The 21,973-nt window shown below is 35.4% G+C and overlaps 1 protein-coding gene across 3 annotated transcripts in view; it reads left to right on the plus strand.

The window, feature by feature from the left end:
- DYNC1I2 (dynein cytoplasmic 1 intermediate chain 2) overlaps positions 1–21,710 on the plus strand; it is a 68,779-nt gene extending 47,069 nt beyond the window's left edge. For all 3 annotated transcript variants that reach the window (XM_069080079.1, XM_069080080.1, XM_069080078.1), the window contains 11 exons: positions 4,553–4,642; positions 4,885–5,047; positions 5,165–5,264; positions 5,771–5,896; positions 6,847–6,993; positions 7,362–7,475; positions 7,740–7,873; positions 8,954–9,098; positions 16,792–16,932; positions 19,234–19,359; positions 21,054–21,710. In XM_069080079.1, coding sequence (XP_068936180.1) covers positions 4,553–4,642; positions 4,885–5,047; positions 5,165–5,264; positions 5,771–5,896; positions 6,847–6,993; positions 7,362–7,475; positions 7,740–7,873; positions 8,954–9,098; positions 16,792–16,932; positions 19,234–19,359; positions 21,054–21,167 — 1,400 coding nt within the window. In that variant the 3' untranslated portion in view covers positions 21,168–21,710. The remainder of the gene's footprint in view (positions 1–4,552; positions 4,643–4,884; positions 5,048–5,164; positions 5,265–5,770; positions 5,897–6,846; positions 6,994–7,361; positions 7,476–7,739; positions 7,874–8,953; positions 9,099–16,791; positions 16,933–19,233; positions 19,360–21,053) is intronic.
- The last annotated feature ends 263 nt before the right edge of the window (positions 21,711–21,973 follow it).

A 21,973-nucleotide genomic window follows, 5' to 3' on the forward strand; every position in this document is an offset into this window, starting at 1 on the left:
AGTTTTTTTTGTTGTTGAGGAACAAAATAATTTTTCAAAACAGACCATGTGACCTTAGAGAGCTGGATATGTCAATAGATCATTGATAACAAATGAAATTGGTTCTGTTGTGTGTGTCTCAAGTTATATTAGCTTAATTTCATTGTTAGAAGGTATAGGGATCCTGTTATTCATTTTTGCTTTGACAGAATGAGGTATGGAAAGAGGAAATTATCAGGCAAGTGGGAAATGACATTCCTCAAGATGAAAACGGTACAGAAAAGAAGTGCCGTCTTCATAAATACTAATGGAAAATCAATTCTCTATTTGTATTAAAAACTTGGCTTTTTATTTTTCAACAGTAAAAAGTAGAATGATTTAAAAACTGAAAAAAAACATCCTTATGGTAAGGGACTGTTTGCTCCTTCCCTAATACTTATGTAAGTCATTTTATGAACTAGATGTGTTCACAGAAATTACATAAATTCAATTTTTCTAAATTGAATCACTTTTTAAAGGGACCATAAAAATGTTCTATTTAAGGAAATGCTGTAGTAAATCCCTTTTGTAATGTAAATAATTGCATTTAATCTCTTCTATGTTGTTAGGTTGTTTTGTATTAGCTTGAATTAGGGTACATGTGCCCAACAAAGCTAGAGAATAACATATCATAGAGAATGAACATATCATATAGAGCAGAGTACACATGTGCATAATTATTCAACTTAATTGGAGACTAGCACTATTATGACAGGAGATATTCAGTGAATCATAGAATAAAAAATGTTTAATAAATGAATCCATTTAATATTTGATTAGGGATAGACATTCATAAAAGATACTTTGTGAGTTTTTTGAAGAGAATTTTCATTTTAAATTTATTTAATGGAATATTTTGTTATTAAATGATATTTAATTTTAATGTGTATTACAGGAGTATTTTAAAATAATTTTATGGCAGGATATGTATGTATAGCTTTAGGATATTATTAGAAAATGCCTTGAATGTATAGTGAAATACAGAAGTGAAAACCTGATCTGAAGACACCTTTAGCTTAACAAAAGCCACCCATTTCACAGATGATTTAACTTTGATTAACCTACTCTGTAGCAACAGATTACTCAGACAACTGGAACTTCACTCTGTAGTGTTATTGCTAGATACAGCTTAATTTACAGCACAGCTTTTCTTTCCATCTCACCAAAATACATCACAATTTTGATGTTAACTCAAAGTAAAAATTCAGTGGTTCATTAAACCTAGTTTCAGCATTCATTGACAAGAGATTTGTCATTTTAAAAGTAACTGCTACTTTTGTGCACTCTTTACTGCTCAGTTTATAACCTTAGATCCCCTGTCAGAAAAAGCATGGAGTTAACCACTTAGCATATTGTAATGAATATTCATCAATAAATTGATGTGACATGGCAGTCCTATTTTTTCAATCTTCCTACTCCTGTGTAGTTTTTTCAAGTTTTAAATATGTTCTAATACAGCAAGGACTAGCATAGAATGAATTTAATAACATATGTATTTATATATTAATTGAGAAAGCAACAAACATTTAATGTCCAGAACATTAAGATATTATGAAGGAAGTATATTATTTTCAGTAGCTTTATGTATTTCTGTATTATAATTGTATCAAATTAGTGAGATTGGATATTTCAGTAAATTTAATCTTTACATGGATATTAATGTTACCAATCTCTTTTATAACTATTAAGTTCATGGCTTTTCTTTTGCTTATGGCAAATAACTTTTTCCTATTTTTCTTAATTTTTTGGGATTAATATTTCTGAGACCTATACTTTAGTACTGATAATAGCTTTAAGTCAGCAGTTTTTTAAACTGGAGATCATTCTAAAACTAAATAAATTCTAAAATATAGTCATTCTGAAATTAAAATCTACTGTACTATCATCAAACGCAAACAATAATATATATGGACATTTGGTATTGAGAGTGTCATATATGGAGGGATACAGATCACTGCATAATATATTCCATTTACATTTTAAATGTTAAGAGAGAGAGATCTTCTACAAGATCTTTTCTCTAAAATATGTAAATTATGAGGTCACTTAGCACTAAAGTGCTGACCACATGCATTATGACAGGAATTTGACATCTGTCATTGAAAATGGTACTTAGAAGTAGTGTAATGCAATAAAGTTGGGGGAGGAGAAAGGGATAAGGATGGGAGGCTACTGTATATAATTCATAATGTTAAGGAATGACCAGTTCAGGGTGACAAAAACCCTTACCTTTTGAATTTAGAACTCAACTTTGAATTCAGATTAGAATGCAGAATTGATTAGAGTAGCGATTAATAATAGTGTGAAACAGTTAAAAATCTATATTTCCACATGGGTTTTTAATTTTAAAATATTTGCTTTGCTAGTTTACTGTCATCTTTTACATTAAATGGAATTAAATAATTTTTATTACTTCTACCTGTAAAGACTAGATATCAACTTTATATTTGAACAGTACAGTGTAGAGCTGCAACCGGTTATACTGTTTTCAGATTAATAGTCCGTTGTACATGAGAATTCATCTAAAAAGGAGTAGTGTCTTTCTGTTTCTCTGTGTGATTATTTTGCCCAAAAAAGCTTTCATTTTTTAAGTAGCACAAAAGCTGTAATTGGCATGCTTTGTAAGGAAGTGTCAATGTGCAAGAGAGTGGAGATCACTAAGAATTCTTTTACGCGTTCTTTCCCCTTTGCACCACCGCCTCCTCAGCAGGGTCACTGAGATCACTAGCTTTTCTTGAAATGGCCATTTTCACTGGCAGGTGCATTATACCCTGTATTTTCAGATTGTTTTTCCATTCTGAATGTTTGGCAGGTTGATTGCTCTGGCTGCATTGACGGAGAAAGGGCTGACAAATGCGGTTGGGCTGGCTGAAAAGACAGTGATTACTGTTTTCCTTTGTGGCTGATTGAGGCCCTTGAAAGGAAAAATTTTAACCTTCACCATTTGGTTCAAAAGTAGGAGCATATATTGAAATCATTCATGCCATTTATCCTAGTTCTGTAAACTTGTCAGAACGTAAAAATCGCTCAATTTCAAGTAATGTAGGATTGGCATACGTCATTATCATTTTGATTAAGTTGGAGGTTGTATCATTGTGTGCATTATGCAGTGTCATTTAAAGCTTTCTTTCCTACAGATACTGTTATATTTTTATTGCCTATACTATAGAGTCAGAAAGATTTTCAGAGCTCTCTAAACCTAACACTATGTGTGTGGTTTGGCAGCTGGTATGGCCTACAAGCTGTATTTTGTTTGCAGGGTAAAGGCTTGTCTGTAGACCTCCTGGAGTGTTGGTAATTGCACAGGCTTGCCATTGGGGAAAGACATGATTGGAAGCAGTCAGGCAGAAAAATGTTATGCCATCCCATTGCCACCTCATAGCAGAAAGACACAATCCCAGCAGTACCATCTGGTTGCTGCTATCTAGTCAGCTGGCCTGGCTGCTGGGACCATGGCTTGGCAGCTGGTTCCCATCCCTTGACCACTCTTTGTGTATGTTGTGTGTATGTGTGTGTTAGATAACTTTGAACATGGGTCAGGGAGAAGACTATGACGAACAAGTAGAGTCCCCTTGTTGAATAGTCTCATTACTTGAGATGAAGCATGCTGCAGACTCCTGCTGCCGTTCCCTTAAAGACAGATGAGAAATCTGTTTAACCAATAAAAATGAATGTGTTCTTCCCACAGATCCATTCCAGGATGCAGAGGAAGACAAAATAGGCACTATATATTCCACAACATTTTGAATAAGTAGTTTGATGTAATTTTCTTGTTTTCAGGATTTGAGAGGACATATGGAATACAAGTCATGTAAACCTTGCCTGTCATTAGACTACATCATTGTTGCATATTATTTATTGAAATTAAGAGAAAACAATTCCTTTTAAAACTCTTATTGCCAAATAAGGGGATGATTGTGATGGAAATTATATTAATAATAATAATAGAAAATAGAACGTGGTCACATTATTATAAACTTTAACAAAATCTGCCTTTCAGAATAGCAGTTTGAAAGCTTAATCTTGGCCATTGTTATTCCATATGAAGATCTATTAGTTATTGAGGAGTTTTTAAGTCACAAGTAAGCAAGTAACTCTGTAGGTTATTTCAGACATTTGATTTTCTGTATTCTGCACATTACGGTATAAGCGTGTTCCATAAAACTATACAATAGTTTTATGTTGAATGATAAATACCTCTAAGGTTTCAGAACTTTATACTGGGAATCCTTTACAATTGCTTATTTCTCTTTACACAGCTGCAGAATTTAGTGTAACTGTCAACATACTATATGTTCATATATGAAAATTTATCCAAAATAGGATCTGATTAACACTTTTTACTTTTAGAGATGGAATTAGAAATCAAAATTTTGTTATTTATCAGCATATTTGGTTTGTACCTTGCTTCATCTTTAAAATGTTTTATTTTTGTATTAATATGATAATTTGTGAAACATTGCCTTGTGCAGGATTTTAGGGTTTTTTAAATTCTAATAGAAATATATTATTTGGAATGGTTTTATTTTTTCAGATGAAGAAGAAGATGATGATGTTGTAACCCCCAAACCACCCACTGAACCTGAAGAAGAGAAAACTTTAAAGAAAGATGATGAAGAAGAGGGTACAAATGATTTTTTTAAATGTCTTAATTTCACTTTTTAAATTGAATATATTTCATTGGGATTTACTTTTGTTCATATCTATTACCAATCTATTTTACATAAGAGAATGATATTATTGTACAACAAAAGATATTATGTGAGTCTGTTAAAAAAAAAACGGGTATTTAATGGGAAAGAGTTGGTTTATAAGTGATTTTTCAGATATAAGTAAATCTACAAGAAAGAAATGTTTGTTTTCCAGTCCCCCCTCATGAGCTCACTGAAGAGGAAAAACAACAGATCCTGCACTCTGAAGAGTTTCTAAGTTTCTTTGATCATTCCACAAGAATTGTAGAAAGAGCTCTTTCTGAGCAGATTAACATCTTCTTTGACTATAGTGGGAGAGATTTGGAAGATAAAGAAGGGTAATATTTAGTTGCTAAGACCTGTGGTATGATAAGAGTTGAATTATTATAGATGAAAAAGTCTAATGTAAGGTCTTATCCTTTATGTTTTGGGGTTTGTTTGTTTTTTAATTCCAGAGAAATTCAAGCAGGTGCTAAACTGTCCTTAAACAGGCAGTTTTTTGATGAACGTTGGTCAAAGCATCGTGTTGTTAGTTGTCTGGATTGGTCATCTCAGGTAAAATAAAACCAAAATACCATTTAATAATTAAATCATGTTTCATTTTGTACAATTCAGGCTATTATTGGAGGGCAGAAGGGACCATTGCTGATTTATTAATATGTATTTATTAAAATAATTCTCATGCAAAGTTCTAGAGTAAGCAAACATTGATCTCATTTTCTGGATTTTGAAAGAAGGGACTGAAAACTTTAATCCTTTGGGGGAATAATTCAAGTAAAAGCTGGATCCCAATTTTGCCAATTTTAATAGAACATACAGTACAATATATAATGTATGCTTGAATAAAATGCAGTTTTAACATAAAAACAGAATTTAAACTTTTCTTATAAGCATAAATGTAGTAGGATACTACATTTGAGCATAACTAAGTAGTACTTTCTGGGAGAGGGAACAGACATTTGTAGTTTCAAATTAATTTGGTAGTGAAAATTAAAGTAGTGAGGATATAAAACCATTTTCATTGATACAAGTTTCTTTTCCATCTGATTTCTTGTGACCAGTACCCAGAATTGCTCGTGGCCTCCTATAACAACAATGAAGATGCTCCTCACGAGCCTGATGGGGTGGCCCTTGTATGGAATATGAAATACAAAAAAACTACCCCAGAATATGTGTTTCACTGCCAGGTAGGATGTGAGAAACTGTCTTCCCTCATGTTGAACCTCCACTGATGAATTTACAAATGCCCTTTTTCTTTTTTTTTTGTCAACATGATGATTTCATTGGGTTGGCATTTACTAAACCACATGTATTTGCAAACAGATGTTGACTGAAAATTAAGAATTAGTTCAAAATAGTCTTCCCTTTGTAACATTTGTGACATTTTTCATATTGTTTGTTTAATCACACCTACACTTTCCTTTGATTTTGTTTTTTCCTTTATTCTAATTGATTATATGAAAAGAGAGCTTTTATAAAATGCCTTTGCCATGGGAAGTTTCTTATGCACAGTTTTACTGACTATACGATTAGACTATTGGCCCACTGAATTACTTATACATGGCCTGAGGAGCTGGAACTAGATAGTTTTAAGTAGAAACATATGTTCAAAGTAGGAAACAGATGCAGATTTTAAAAATGAATTTAGTAGAAAGGTAAAATTTGCAAACCTTTTCTGTTTGCAATAAGACAAAGGCTTTTCATAATGTCATAATTCTGAAAAATCACTTAACTGAATCAAAACTAGCATATAATCTGATCCTGTCAGATTACTGTCAAGACAAAGTATGGGCCTAATTATCTTACAATTTGATACTATAATGATGTGAAATATTTTTTACTTCAGAAATTACTTCATTATATTTATGTAAAATGTTATATTCTTTTTTGTCTACAGCATTCTCTTAGCAAAGAAAATTCTAAAGAGAAAAGCAAAAATTTGTCCATGCTAAATAAAAATATGAACTATTATAATGAAATGAACCATTAAATTGACTAAAGTAGAAATATTTTAACCAAAAAACAAAATAAAGAAAATGTTTAGTTGTAGTGGAAGGGATTAGCTTCTTTCTGTAAACTGGAGGTTTTTTTCCACTTTTAAGTCTTACTATAAAATTGTCACCCTTTTTATTTTCAGTCAGCTGTAATGTCGGCCACATTTGCAAAATTTCATCCAAATCTGGTTGTTGGTGGTACGTATTCAGGCCAAATTGTATTGTGGGATAATCGAAGCAATAAGAGAACCCCGGTCCAGAGAACCCCACTTTCAGCTGCTGCACATACGGTAGGGAAATGAGAAATCTACAAGAGTCTTCCCTCCTAACTTGTTAGGTGCCTATTAGTGTTTATCAGGATCTTCTAGAATAAGCATTCTTTCACGTACAGATTCATCAGCATTCAGCAGCCATATTTCCTTCTGTACTATGGAAAATCCATTTTTACTAGATGCCCTTTTTTCTTCCAAGACAGTACTCTTTCTTAGGTGTAGTGATTTAAAAAACAGCAGAACTGTTCATATTAAAGATGCTTTAGAAATATATTAGGATGATGTGGTTTAAAGGGAATGCCTATAATTGAACCTTAGTTAGAAAGTTTGAGGTTTTGTTTACAAAGTAACCCATTTAAACCTTTTTTGCTTTGTGTCCCTTTTAGCACCCTGTGTATTGTGTGAATGTAGTTGGCACTCAAAATGCTCACAATTTGATTAGCATCTCCACTGATGGAAAAATTTGCTCATGGAGTTTGGACATGCTTTCCCATCCACAGGTAGAGTTCACTTGTGACAGCCTAAAACTGTGTGACTTGTCATTTGTATGAAAAGGCATAATTAAAAACAATAACTGCATAGGTTATATTTTTCATACAAATTCATGATATTTAATTTCAGTGACCTGCAAAAGTACTTTAGCCAAGGGTAGGATTAAAATGGGAACAGAATGGTTTTGGAAGAGCAATGAAGATCAGAAAAATCTTTTTTTTAAGTAACTGTTATTGGTTGTCTGAATAGTTCTGCCTATTTTTTTCCAACAGGATAGCATGGAGTTGGTTCATAAGCAGTCCAAAGCTGTAGCTGTCACTTCTATGTCCTTCCCTGTTGGAGATGTCAACAACTTTGTTGTTGGAAGTGAAGAAGGCTCTGTATACACAGCATGTCGCCATGGCAGGTGATTAGAAACTTTTGAATTATTGTTCATTTTTAAAGTTGTAATGCTGATATAGATTCTCCCTCATAACCATATTTAAACTAACTACACCCCCTTTTTAGTAGAAATTTGCGTGGACCTACTTACTGTGTATGGAAAAACCACATTATTTTCAAACTTACGAAATGTAAACTTTCACATCAAAAGAAAAATGATAGATTGTTTTCCCCTCTATGTTGATATAGATTAAGGGTTTTATTTTGCTGTTCAGCATTTCCTAAACATAAATGCTATAGCTGTCATGCCTAGAACTGACCCTTCAGATATACATAGAAAGGTAAGAATCACCAGTTGCATTTCAGTCAGTGTTCATTTGAATCTGAACTTTATCCTGTTCCTCCTGATAATTGTACAGTAACATCACGCACACATCTGCAATTGACTAGTATTTCTCCTGCTGTTCCATCTGTTTTGAAATTGTCTAGCTCTGCCTTATCAATTTCTTCCTTAAATAAAATTGAGTATCTAGGTTTCATCTCAAACACAGATCACCCTTACTTCAGAGCTCTTAGGTTTAAAAATAGCCAAAATTATATCTCTTCTCTGCAGCATTTCTTTGCCTTTCACTATTCCATCAGTTCAAGTATTGGACTACTGGGGGTATGTTGTCAGTACTTTAATGTTTGTGATTCCAAATTTTACCTCCAGCTTTAGAAGGATTGTTAAATCTGGACAGGATAACATCCAATATCAGTAGTGTTGCCCTTTTCCTAGAATTATTTCAATGCGTCATGCCCACAGACCACAGTAAGTTTAGAAAAATTTTGACAGAGCTTGATATTTATTTATTTATTTTGCCTTTTGGAGGGCAATTGGGGTTAAGTAACTTGCCCAAGATTACACGGCTAGTTTTTTTGTGGGGGTGTTAAGTGTCTGAGGCCGGAGCTGAACCCAGGTCCTCCTGACTCTGGAGCCAGTGCTTTACTCATTACGCCACCCAGCCGCCTCTATAGCTTGATATTTAAATATGTGTATGTTGTCTGTTTATAGAGAATCTAGCTGCAAAGAGACAAACCTGATGACTTTTGTTTTCTAAAACAGCAAAGCTGGAATCAGTGAGATGTTTGAAGGACACCAAGGACCGATAACTGGTATCCATTGCCATGCCGCAGTTGGAGCTGTAGACTTCTCACATCTTTTTGTCACTTCCTCATTTGACTGGACAGTGAAACTTTGGACAACCAAGGTACCTAGAATGTTTTCTGGTCATTTTCTCAATGTTTTGACACAAGGTGGTGCTCTAATATAAGCCACATAGGGAAGTTAAACTCTCAATTTGTTTGGGAATATTCATGTGTTAGATTAGATTAAGAAAAAACACAACGACATGTTACATGTTATATAGGTTGCATTTTTTTTCCTTAATATGCTGAGGAAATCCATTAATACCACACTTATCCAGACATCCAGTTTCTGGTAACCTTCATACTCAAGAACATTGCTGTGAGAAAGACTTATGAGCACCATAGAATAATGTCTCAGAGCCTTGCATTCAAGCCCTATGCTTTACTGCATAGAAAAGGCCTTATCAGAACCTCTTTGCTTTTGTTTCATATAAAATTCTTAACAAGTTTCTTTATCTGCTAACCCATAGCAGATTAGAATCTTCAAACTAGAAAGGATATGGACTGTTGGGGCAGTTAAAATAATAATAGCAATTACCAACTGCCATTGAAGGACAAACTAGAAAAACCCTCAAAGTGTATGCAACTATGTCATATTTAAAACCTAGAACTATAATGGTTATTTATTATGAGGATCATGAATCACCAAGAAAAGACTATATTGTATTCAGTGTCTTTGGTTCAGAAGGGCAGAGAATTTTAAGGTATTTTAGAGTTTTTTCATCCTAAATGGCTGAAATAATCAAAGGTTAGGGGGCGGCTAGGTGGTACAGTGAGTAAAGCTCCAGCCTCGGAGTCGGGAGGACCCAAGTTCGGTTCCGGCCTCAGACACTTAACACCCACACACACAAAAAAAAAAACTAGCCATGTAACTTTGGGCAAGTTACTTAGCCCCAATTGCCCTCCAAAAAAAGGCAAAATAAAAAAAAAATAAGCAAAGGTTGGTTCTAGATTTTTCTTTTCTCTTTTCTTTTTTTCATTTTTCTCTTCCTTTCTTCAAGAACCTAATGTAATGGTTCACAATTTTAAAAGTACTTTTTTTTAACCCTTTGAGATAGGTGGTGCCAAATATTGATTTACAGATGAAAAAACTGAGGTAAAGTACAATTAAGTAATTTAACCAGGTTACACACATTGTAACCATTAGAGCTGAGCTCTGAACTTAGGTCTTTCCAAGGGTACTGTTCTTTTATGGATGGACGAGAAGGGAAGGAAAAAAGGAGGGATGAGGATTAAGGGCCTACCATATGACAGGTACTCTACAAGTACATGTGCTCATTTGATCTTCCCAATAACCTTGGGAAGTAGATGCAATTATCTTCCTTTTACAATTGAAGAAACTGAGGCAGGCAGAGGTTAAGTGACTTGCTAAAGGTCACAGACCAAGTAAATATCTCAGGATGGAATTTAACTCAGGTCTTTCTGACACCAGGCTTAGCACTCTAGCCATTGTGCCACCTAGCTGCACCTAGCTGTGCCTTTTTTTCTTCCTCACAAAATAAGCACTAGAGATGAAACATTCCATAAATACCATTGCTCTTTCCTGATTCTTTCTTTTAATCTAATTCAGAAATTAGTTTGCATTCTTGAGTTCCAGTAATATATCCAGGTTTGGCCTTAACTACCATAATGTGTTTTCCAAAGCCATCTCTTACTTTTAATTCAGCTTCTTGGATGAATTGGTTGACTTCCAAAATTCAGTGGCTTTATATATCTTCACTGTCTGTTTATTTGCCATTAATTTGAGACCTCCAATTTTTCCTGTCCTCAAAAGCATCAGTTCTAAGGTTGAAAATATCTAATTGGTCCATTACTTTAAGTAGGAAGTGATCTTACCTTGAAAAACATTTCAGGCTTCTGCTTCTGAGGTATAACCCCACCTGTGTGTGGTCACTGTGCAAAGGTTTAACTTTTTGTATGGAACTGTCTCTTCTATAGGCAGGGTGATAAGACTTCTCTCTCCTAGCTGAGTAGGCCAAAGAGGAGCGAGCATTTGTGAGGAATGGTGCAGAGGATTCTTCTTTAAGTACAGGTTGGACTAGAGGGCCTCTGGTCAAACTCCTGGCTCTTGAGATTCAGTGATTGTTCCTGTAGCTCTCTAGACCTGTACCTTACAAGGAGCTGGCAGCACCGAAAGACAGACACGAATGTCGGCTGCTTCTTTTATGTTATTTCTTCACATTCTTTTACCTTTTACTGTTGTCACAAAGAAAGTCTCCACATATCTTTCTTCCTTCAAGCTCCAGACGGGGCTTTTTACTTATGTGACTATAGCATGCTTTGTCTCATAAAGGGACACAAGTAAACTGTTCTAATTTATTTTTTTTCTATAAATAGGGATACTTTTGATATTTCAGATTGTGATGTTAAGTCTGCTGCACATTTACAGGCCCAGCTTAATGTTCTTAATAACTTTGTGTCTTAATAACCACACTCCATTCCTTAAGGATTGTCCCCACCACATACCACCCTCCTGTATGTTTAGCCCAAGAAGTGGAACCAAGTATGAAATCATACATCTTCACATTTACTCCAGAAATATTAAGGGTTCAACTATTCTGCATATGCATTTACACATTAATATATCAGTGCTGCTTTGCATAAGAGGAGGAGAATATTAGATATGTGTGAATGACAACCTTATCTCTTGTAAAAAATGCCCTGAGGAGAAATCTTACAAGTAAATATTTAAATTCTGGTCCCCAACTTAATTCCAGAGTTTATTATTTTGATCGTGTAATTAATTATGCTTTCTCATATTTAATTTAGTAATATCAATTTTTCGTCCTCCTTAACAAGGAGGAATAATTTGTTAATGATTGGCTTTTTTAAAACAACATCATGCCAGTTTCATGGCCAGACTTTCATATCCAGTATTTTCAACTTTGTGCATTTAACTAACTTTGAATACTTCATATGTCCTCTAGCAATGAGGACATAATTTCATTCAACACTTCTTTTAAGAGCTTTGATCTCCCAAGACAGTTTTCAGTATTCAAATTTAAGCTTGGAGAAACTGGGAGTACTAGACATCCTGTTCTGTTGAAACTTTGTGCCCTGAAAAGTCTGGCATAGCCCCAGCATCAAAACAAGATTTCCTGCACTCCCTCACTCTTCCCACACACCCTTTTTTCTTTTTCTGCTTCTTCTTTCTCCAAGTCTTCTATAATCCCTGGAAATCTCAATTTGGCTCTGTGTCTAATTTGGTCTAAAGTAGTTCTGCTTGTGTAGCCAGGCTTTAATCTCTGCCTAGTCAGGAAATTTATAAGGCAGTTGCACAGAGTCCTAGATCATCTAACTGTTTTCATTACTTCTTTTTCCTAGCACAGTTATTTAGGTGTTTTCAGTAACGCAGATAAGTAGCAAAAATCCAGTTCATTTGGGCCAAAATTTGGTCCCTAAAGTCTAAAGACCCAGAAATTATCTCTGCTATATGGATGTAGGCATTCTAGAGATGAGTCTTTCTGAAAAAACTCTACTCCCAGTCCCCATTAAATACTGAACTTGGGAGTCAGGAACCAGAGAATACTGGAGGTTTTAAATTGTTGTGAGAATAAGAGCTTCTCGAAAAAGTTCTACATGTAATACTGGTGATTACTTTAGAGCTCTACCCTAACTGTGCTCATCGAATGTTGCCATTAAAATACAGTTAACTTTTGGGGGAAAGAAATTTTTAGTGTATATACAAAACATTTCAGTCTCTGAATAAAACCTTTGATGATAGTTCTATCTTAAAGTTGACTGTTAGAACCTTTTTTTATAATCATTAACTGCTTAGAATATCAGTTCTCAGAATTTCTTGTTTGGCAGTGTCCACAGTCTCATGCCTCCTCTGACCCCTTTCATATTAAAAACAAGTAAACAAACAGAACACCTCATCTGGTTACCTTTCTCAAAGCAAATTATGTCAGAGTGAGATGAGTAGGATCAGAGAGCTTTTTCTAGTGTTTGAGGGAATAAGATTAAGCTACCTATTCACTGAGCCTTCATCAATCATTTACTCTGTGCCAGGCTGGATGTTAGACATGGGGGATACCAAAAAGGAAATAATCCTTGCCGTCAAGGACCTTACAGGATATTGGGTGGCAAGTATACAAGTAAATACAAAATATGTGCAACATAAATTTACAATAATTTCTAAGAGGTGGTAGGAACACCAATAGCTGATAGAGGAAGGGTATTCAGGAAGGGCTTCTGTAGGTTGCCCTTGAATGAATGAAAAACCATTTGTTAAGCAGTGTGTCAAGCACAAGGCAAAGCTCTTGGGATATGATTACAAAAGCAAAGACAGCCCTGTCTTCAAGGAGCTATGTTCTTACACAGTTCATGATACATACAGGTGGATGAGTGGGTCCTTTGGGGAGCAGATTGACACATTCTATCCAATAACAGTAGTAGAGTTGATTTGATAATAGATCATGGTTCCAGCACTGTAAAAGGGGTGGAGCAAAAGAGGTAAAGGCATTTGTGTGGTGGCATAGTGGGAGAAGAGATGATGGCAGAGTGGTAAGCGAAGTGAGACCTGTAGCTAGTGTTTTCTTTAAACGGTAGTCTTGGAGGGTTACTCACCAATCAGTCTACTGGGACTGGGGCTGTAGGGTGGCAGAGATGTGCCATAAGTGAAGATAGAGATTCTAAAAGACAGAGGTGAGAAATGGGGTGTATTCCATGCATGCACAGCAGTCTGTTCAAAGGTGCACAGATGGAAGATGAAATGTCTAGTATAGGAAGCAGCAGCTACTCCAATTTGACCAGAATATCAAGTGCATGTTGGAGGATTTGGGGGTGGAATCATTGGTAGAAAGATAGGTTGAAGCCAGATTCTGAAAGGCCTTTAAATGTCAAGCAGAAGAGTTTATATTTAATCCTGAAAGTGACAGAGCCACAGGAGCTTCTGAAACAAAGAATCTCCCTGCTTGGGTTTGTGTTTCAGAAATACCCATTTGAAAATTATCTGGAGTATAGATTGAGAGGAGAGAGATTGGAGGTAAGGGATCCAAGTAAGAGACTATTCTACTAATCTAGGTCACAGTCAGTGAGCAGAGAGGCATTGTCCATGGGAGTAGAGAGAAGATGTGGATGTGAGAGGTGTTGGCTGTGGGGAATGAACAAGACTTAAGGATTGTAGATGACTCCATGATTGCAAATTTTGGTGACTGGAAAGCTAATGCATCACTTGACAGAAATAAAGTTCAGATAAGAAAGTGAACTTAGGAAGATTTGGCCTTCATTTTGGACATGTTGAGTTTGAGATGCTTATGAAATGACCAGTGTCCAGCAGACCTTTCATGATGCAGGACTTGGATTTAGGAGGGAGATAGAGGCTATAAATGGACATGCGAGAGTTAGCTGCTTAGGGATCATTGAACACACAGGGATATTGTCTTTGCATTTCTTCAGAACTACCACCTGATTTCCCTTTGGAGTATACTACTTTAAAATACAGCTATAATTGCCTAGTTTTTCTAGCCCTGTATTTCTGTCTTTATGGACTACCAGCAATGCAGACTTCCCTGATAATAGAACATCATAGATTTATTCAATTAATAATAACCAACATTTGTATAGTACTTTATGTTTTATGGAGCATTTTATATGCATTATCTCATTTGTTCCTCAAAAGAACCTCGTGAGGGAAGTAACAAAAATTATTATCCACATATTTATAGATGAGGAACTAGAGACAGAGAAGTTACAACTTGCCCCGGTCACATAGATAGTGTCATTGGACTGAATTCAAACCAAACCTTTCCATATTCCAAGTCTAGCATTCTTTTGTGCTTTCCTGAAAGGAAATTTAAGTGCCTCCTGTGTGCAAGAATTTATTTCCTTCGAAATCATTTAGTCCAATAACCTTCATTTTACAGATGAAGGCTAGTAAAGCTAAATTATTTGTTCAAAGTCGATGATACCAAAATTATCCTACTTCTGCTATCTGGGATTAAGCATAACAAGTTTGTTTCTTCTTTTATGTCCTAGCCCTTCAAATACATAAAATCATGTCTCCCTTTCTGTCATGTCCTCTCTAGATTAAACAATGCAGATTCCTTCAACTGATGCTCATATAGCATGGTCTATGGTCCTCACCATCCTAGTTGCCCTCTAGAATCACTATTTGTCAATGTCCTTCCTAAAATGTGGCTCCCAAAACTAAAAATTCCAGATAGCACCTAATTGTGGTAGTCACCTCCATTGTTTTGGGATTATGACCATGTTAAACCAGACTACTACCACATCATACTGTTGGCCCAACAGCTCTCCAACCACACTACGTTTTATTTTTTTCATATGGACTTTCATCTAGCTACTTCCTATTCCTATATTTGAACATATATATTTTTTGCTTTTTGGGGGGGGCATTTGGGGTTAAGTGACTTGCCCAAGGTCACACAGCTAGTTTTTGTGTTAATTATATGAGGCTAGATTTTAACTCAGGTCGTCCTGACTCCAGGGCCGGCGCTCTATTGACTGCACCACCTAACCACCCCATTTTTTTTTACAGTGGTTTTGTTTTTTTGGTTTTTTTGCCTTTTGGAGGGCAGTTGGGGTTAAGTAACTTGCCCAAGGTTACACAGCTGGGTGTGTGTGTGTGTGTGTGTGTGTGTGTGTGTGTGTGTAGTGTCTGAGGCTGGAACCGAACTCAGGTCCTCCCGACTCCAGGGCCAACGCTTTACTCACTGCACAACCGCTCCTATATTTGGGCAGTTGCTTTTTTTTTTCTTTTATACTCTCTTGCTTCTTCTATACTATTCTGATTCCTAGGTCTCATGAACTCCTCTGAATTTGTAATACTTATAATAGTCATGTCTGCCAACCTCCACTCCTGGCCAGTATTTTATCATTTAGCCCCTTGTTCACAGCTGTTTCATGTATTAGTCTTATCAGTCACCTAAATGATCAGTTACCTGAAAGCAGGAACAATGTCTCATATTTCAATATCCTCCATTTTATTTACTATAATACTGAACATGTGGAAGGTATTTAGTAAATACTCTAGCTAATCCTAAACATATTTGTTGAAATGAATGTTACTGGGTCAGAAAGGACCTTAGAGGTTGCTTAGTTCAATTCCCCCCATTTTACAAATGAGGAAACTGAGCCCTGGAGGAATAAGCCACCTGTCCAAGTTTATAGAGCTAGTACCTGGTAGTTATAGAACTAAAACCCAAGTGTCCTGACTCCTTAATCCATTGCTCTTTCCCTCTAGATATACTATATCTCAACTCACCCTTATTCTCCCAAAGCTGTCTGTAAATTATTCATGAAATCTTAATTTGTCCCCAAAAAGTGGTACATGATATAGTGGAATGATCAGGAGATAAATGTAATGGAATATTATTTTGTAATTAAAAATTTTTAAATTATGAATATGATAGTTGGAGAAATTTGAGAAAACCTGTTTTGTAAAACAACTTTGAGAGACTTTTAGAGCTCTGATCAGTGTGGTGACCAGTCAGGATTCCAGAAAAACTAATGAAGTAGCTTGCTTCCTACCTTTGGGCAGAGAAGTGATCAATATACTGATTTGTTTAGCATGAATATACTTTGGATACAACGAAGGGCTTGGCTTATATGGGGGGGGGGGGAAGATTGGTAGGTATAAAGTAATCCATAGTCTTATAATCTTAATATACCATGGAAGCATAAACCATAAGAATTGTATTTTTTTGCATATTATTTTTGATAACATAAAATATTTTCACTTTCTTGACAGAAACATTTTTGCACGTGCTAAAACCAACTTTTCTGTTTCAGAATAACAAACCTTTATACTCATTTGAAGACAATTCAGATTATGTTTATGATGTGATGTGGTCGCCCACCCACCCTGCCCTGTTTGCCTGTGTAGATGGCATGGGGAGACTGGATCTATGGAATCTCAACAATGACACAGAGGTGAGCAACAAAATGACAAAAATTGCACTGGAAAACAGAAAATTGGAGATTTATTGAATAATTTGTGAAATTCCCTTTATCCCAAGGAATGTAAAAGGGGCTATGTGATTGCAGTTTCATCACAAAGAAGCCAAATAAGCTTCGTACACTAAATAAAAAAGAGCCTGCTGTGAAGAACTGAGAGGAAGAGTAATGTTGGCCAAGAACACTGGGGAATTTCCTTTTATTTCTCAAAAGGACTATCATGTCTCTAATGCCCTGGCAAAGTCTCCATTCACAAGGCAACTGGGGTACTTTACACTAGGAACATAGAAGTTTGATAGTTGCCAATAGTTGCTGTATGTTAACCTTAATTCTGAGTTTCTAAAGTGACTGTTAGCCTTTCTGTTATAATTGTATTCTTCATAGACTACTGGCTAGGCCTTACTTATATTTGACTGGGAGGGAAAATGTTTTAATGTCTTTTAAATAAGTGATTGAAAACAGTGCTATTTTTTATCCCAAAATAAATAGAAAAATCACCCAAACTCCTAATTTATATGCTAGAATTTGCCATGAAATCTAACCATAAATGTGATTTCCTTTCCTTTTTTCCTCTCAAATTATAGCCATATGCAATTTACCAGCTGAAGAGAAGCTTATAATTTCCTTAAGATTCCGTATTACTGTACAGTAATGAAATGATGTTATAGCATCAGCACCAAATGGTAGCATTGCCACTAAGAGCAGAGCTCTTTGTACGGTCTGCACGCATCCTAGTCTCCTGCATGTTCTCATCTATTTTCTGAGAACTCCTCTCTAGGACCAATGATTTAATTTCTAGGCCTTTAAGTTTTCATTGTCTTTGCTTCCCCAGAGCCAGGGAGTTATTTATAGGCAGGAGCAGAATAATTTGAGGGTTCTAATAGCCTCTAATAATGTAGGGGATTATTGATGATGATGATGACGGTGATGATGATCCATTTATTGAGCAATCTATGGCTTATCAAACACCTTCTGCAGTATGAAAGTTAGTGACATTTTTCATTCACATTGCTTATAATTGTACTGTAGTATCCAAGACTAGGGCCTGGAGAGAGGAGCTTAGAGGTGATCTAATCCAAACCCCTCTTTTTTCCTTTTTTTCTTAAGATGAGGAAACTGAGACCCAGAGAAATAAAGCAACTTGATTGATATTTTGGATTATTTACTTTCAAGTTTCTTTTTTTTGTTTGTTTTTTGCTTTTTGGAGGGCAGTTGGTGTTAAGTGACTTGCCCAAGGTCACACAGCTAGTTTTTTTAAATGTCTGAGGCTGAATTTGAACTCAGGTCCTCCTGACTCCAGGGCCCATGCTCTATTCACTGCTCTATCTAGCCACCCTTCTTTCAAGTTTCTTAGAATAATCTTAACCTTATATCCTTAGTATCTTTAACCAGACAGTTTTGGAGATAAATTTGGGGAATAATTTTAAATTGTAGGTCATTTGTGTTATATAGTATAACCCAATTTAGACAAGTAGAACTAATGTTGTTTATTTAAACAGCAAGCTCTTAGGAAGAGAACTACAGATACTGCTTTCTGTTTGACATTAGATTGCTTTTTATGTACTATACAAGAAGATTTTGAGGAAATCAAGCATTTTTCATTGTGTGATGAAGAAATCCCATTTTGTCATGTATAGATAGAATAGGGGTTAGTAGCTATGATCTGCTTCATTCAGATTGGTTAGAAGGGAAGAAGTTTTGTTATTCCCATTGATTGTCACTGTCTTGGTGTCATTTGTCATGATAGCAGCCTACCCTGCTGCTTTAGTTAATTCATTGACCCTTCTGTGGAACAAAATGGAATACCACTGGAAGCCTAAGATAGTGGTTTATAGAAACTGAGGGTTATGAGTAATGGAGATGTAAACCACAAATGGCATGCTTATATATATTAGACCATGGTCTTCTAAAAGGGAATTTTGGCGATGTATTTTAAAATTGTCTTACTTCTTTTAAGAACTTTGAAAAGAGAAGGAAAACATTTCTTTGATCATGAAGGAAGAAATTTCCTTTAAAATCAGGTTTTAGGTTATAGAAGAATTTTCTGAATAAAGAGTTCAATAATTTTCTCAAACTGCTCTCAAAGATTGGTTATAATTTCATTCATAAAACTAGTATGTGTTGGCAGAAACAAATGCTGGAAAAATTCTATATCTATTTTAATGTTTGTTTTCCAAAAACATAGCCAGACTAGAGGGAAGAAGAGTTATACTCTTACATGTTTATAGAAATCTTGATGAAACTTTTAACAATGTACTGTGTTTTAAATGACTTCAGGTGCCGACTGCAAGCATTTCTGTGGAGGGTAATCCTGCGCTTAATCGTGTGAGATGGACACATTCTGGGAGAGAGATTGCTGTAGGTGATTCTGAAGGACAGATAGTTATATATGACGTGGGTGAGGTATGTGCTTCATTCTTCATAATTCTGTCACAAGTACTTGGCTTTCAGGCATTACAGCAAAAAGTCTCTTTGAATGTGATTCTGGCATCATGGTGGTGCTTTGTGCTTTTTACGAAACTGTGTGCGATTGTGAAAACTAAACAGACTGACCAGAGTGAAGTCCCCCTCAACTGGCTCATTCTGGAGTTAGTTGCATAAAATAGATAATGTGACACCACCACCACCACCCCACCTCCCAATAAAGTAAGCTTTAAAAGAGTTCATTGATCATGTATTTTATTTCTAATAACTAAATGTGCTGTTACCAGAAAAATTTATAAAAAATCAGAACTAAGTTTTCTGGTCTTTGTGTGTGTTGAAAGTAATGTACAGAGATGCTCTTTTGCTCTTTATTGGACGCACTCAGACCTGGTAGAGTGGTCCAGCCAGAATTTTCTTCTGTTTGATTATCTCAGTGGTAGCCAAAATGCTAGCACTATTATTTGGTGATTGTGTGAACTGAATTAAGAATCCAGAGACTGATTTTAAAATCATCACAGTTGGCAATATAATTGGAAAGGTAGAACGATGCTGGCAAAATTTAGCAAATGAGATGTTCTGTCTCCTTTTTCAGGTCTGTAATTATTCCATGTCTGAATTTAACAACATTGGTAGGGAAAGAAAGAGAGATTTACATTAGTATCATATTTCCTATATTCAAGAAATAGTATAATCTGATAATGAAATTTAAACTAATATTCAAGGTTGTCAAAAGATCTAGATTTTATTCTTGTCTTTCTTGCCTTATTTCAGTCACTGAATTTTGTGAGTCATAAATAAAACATGTTCCTTCTATTTCCCCTCTCCACAATGTCCATTCTTTCCCAAACCAAACACAATTTATTTTGGTCATTATCAGATATCAGTTTCTCACTGCGAAGGCCATGGCCAGGGAAAGGATTAGTAGGGATATCTCTAAGTACTCACAGTAAAAATTGAGGAGGAGGAGGAATTAGGAGAGCAGGGAGGAAAGCCAGAGAAGGGAATGAGAATCTGACCTTTGTTAGTGTATGTGAATATTTCCTTTACTTCTAGTTTCTTCTGTCTTTCCCTCTTCCTTCTCTTTCCACCCTAAACTTCTTCCCATATTACAACTCCTTTTCACTGAGATAGAATTCAGCTAAGACTTGATCTCATTAAGGTAATTAATGCCATATAAATGATCAATAGACAACCTTGATAGCAATGATTTTAATCCTAACTATCCAACTGCCAAACTTCTAGGGAGTAAAACACATAGAATCAGCATTTTTTAATGGCATTTAGCTTACACATCTTCCACCTTTGCTGTTGGCTCTGTGCTCTACAAAGCTTAGTCATCAGAGGGGAGAGAAGTTAGCCTAGCAAAAGAAAATCCATAAAGTGCTATGTAGGCATTATATTTACAAAGCATCATTATTATTGTATCTTGTGCTGATGGTGATAATAGAGAAGTCGTTTCTAGCGCTGTCACAACACATTTCACAAACACCGTTCTTTTTTTCCTGTAAATGTTGTAAGTCATTGTTATAGTCCCTGTGATTATAGAAAGGCCATTCAGGCCAATGATTATTTTTTAGTGGAAAAACTATTTGAAAACAAACAGAAATGATAGTGGGTAAGATGATCTCTTAATTTCTTTCACCATACACAAAACATTTTCTTTCTTTTAATAGCAAATCGCTGTTCCCCGCAATGATGAATGGGCTCGATTTGGGCGAACGCTGGCAGAAATTAACGCAAACCGAGCTGACGCAGAGGAGGAAGCTGCTGCCCGAATACCTGCTTAAATGGGCTTTATGCTGGTAGTGGGATGGGGACTGATTCTAAGTAGAAATTAAAACTCATAGCATGCTTCTGTCTAAAGGGAATTGAAAGGTGATCTTGTGGATTAAACTATGGACTTAAAACACGCATAGCTCTTTAATGCAAAAAATTCTTGCAGTGTCACTTTTTATATTCATATTGTTACTGGATTTGTGTAATTTTTAATACAAATGACTTTTGCAATATGCAATTTTTTTCTGAATACTTAACACAGGCATATATTTGCTATATTAGTTTCTTGAACTTTTTTCAACCTGTAACAGTATACAGCTATTTCTGAAAGGTGTAGATTGCACAAATTCCACATATTTTTCAATAATCACTTCTCCAGGTAAACACAAGATAAGTTCATCTCTGATCACTAATATGTAAGAACATTGTTTACTGTTAACCATTAAAATGCATGTACCCACTCAAGTTTCATCTTTTCTGTCCTTTTTCATACCTGTGCTTTAAAGTAGTGATATCTATGGCTACAAATAAAAGAATCAAAATCTAGACTTTAACTTTGAGTTACTGCACGAAATTTCAATTTGTCAGTCACTATTACACTTTCTCTTTGTTTCTATTCCAGTTCCAGTAGTTGCTTTCATAATCTTTTACTGAGTATTCTATGCCAAGACATCATGCATTGATATTTTAGAATATGAAAGTGGTCATTTTTTTCTAGGTTGGCCTTTTTTTTTGCAACTAGGACATATTTCAAAGGGCAGGTAAATCTTGTCATTTTTCCACTTGTTTGTGATATAACTATCTATATTCTAGCTCT

The sequence above is a fragment of the Petaurus breviceps genome, unplaced genomic scaffold (assembly GCF_028583685.1).
Source record: "Petaurus breviceps papuanus isolate PSGF00001 unplaced genomic scaffold, PetGlider_PUasm1.0 91133, whole genome shotgun sequence".
Classification (NCBI taxonomy): domain Eukaryota; kingdom Metazoa; phylum Chordata; class Mammalia; order Diprotodontia; family Petauridae; genus Petaurus; species Petaurus breviceps.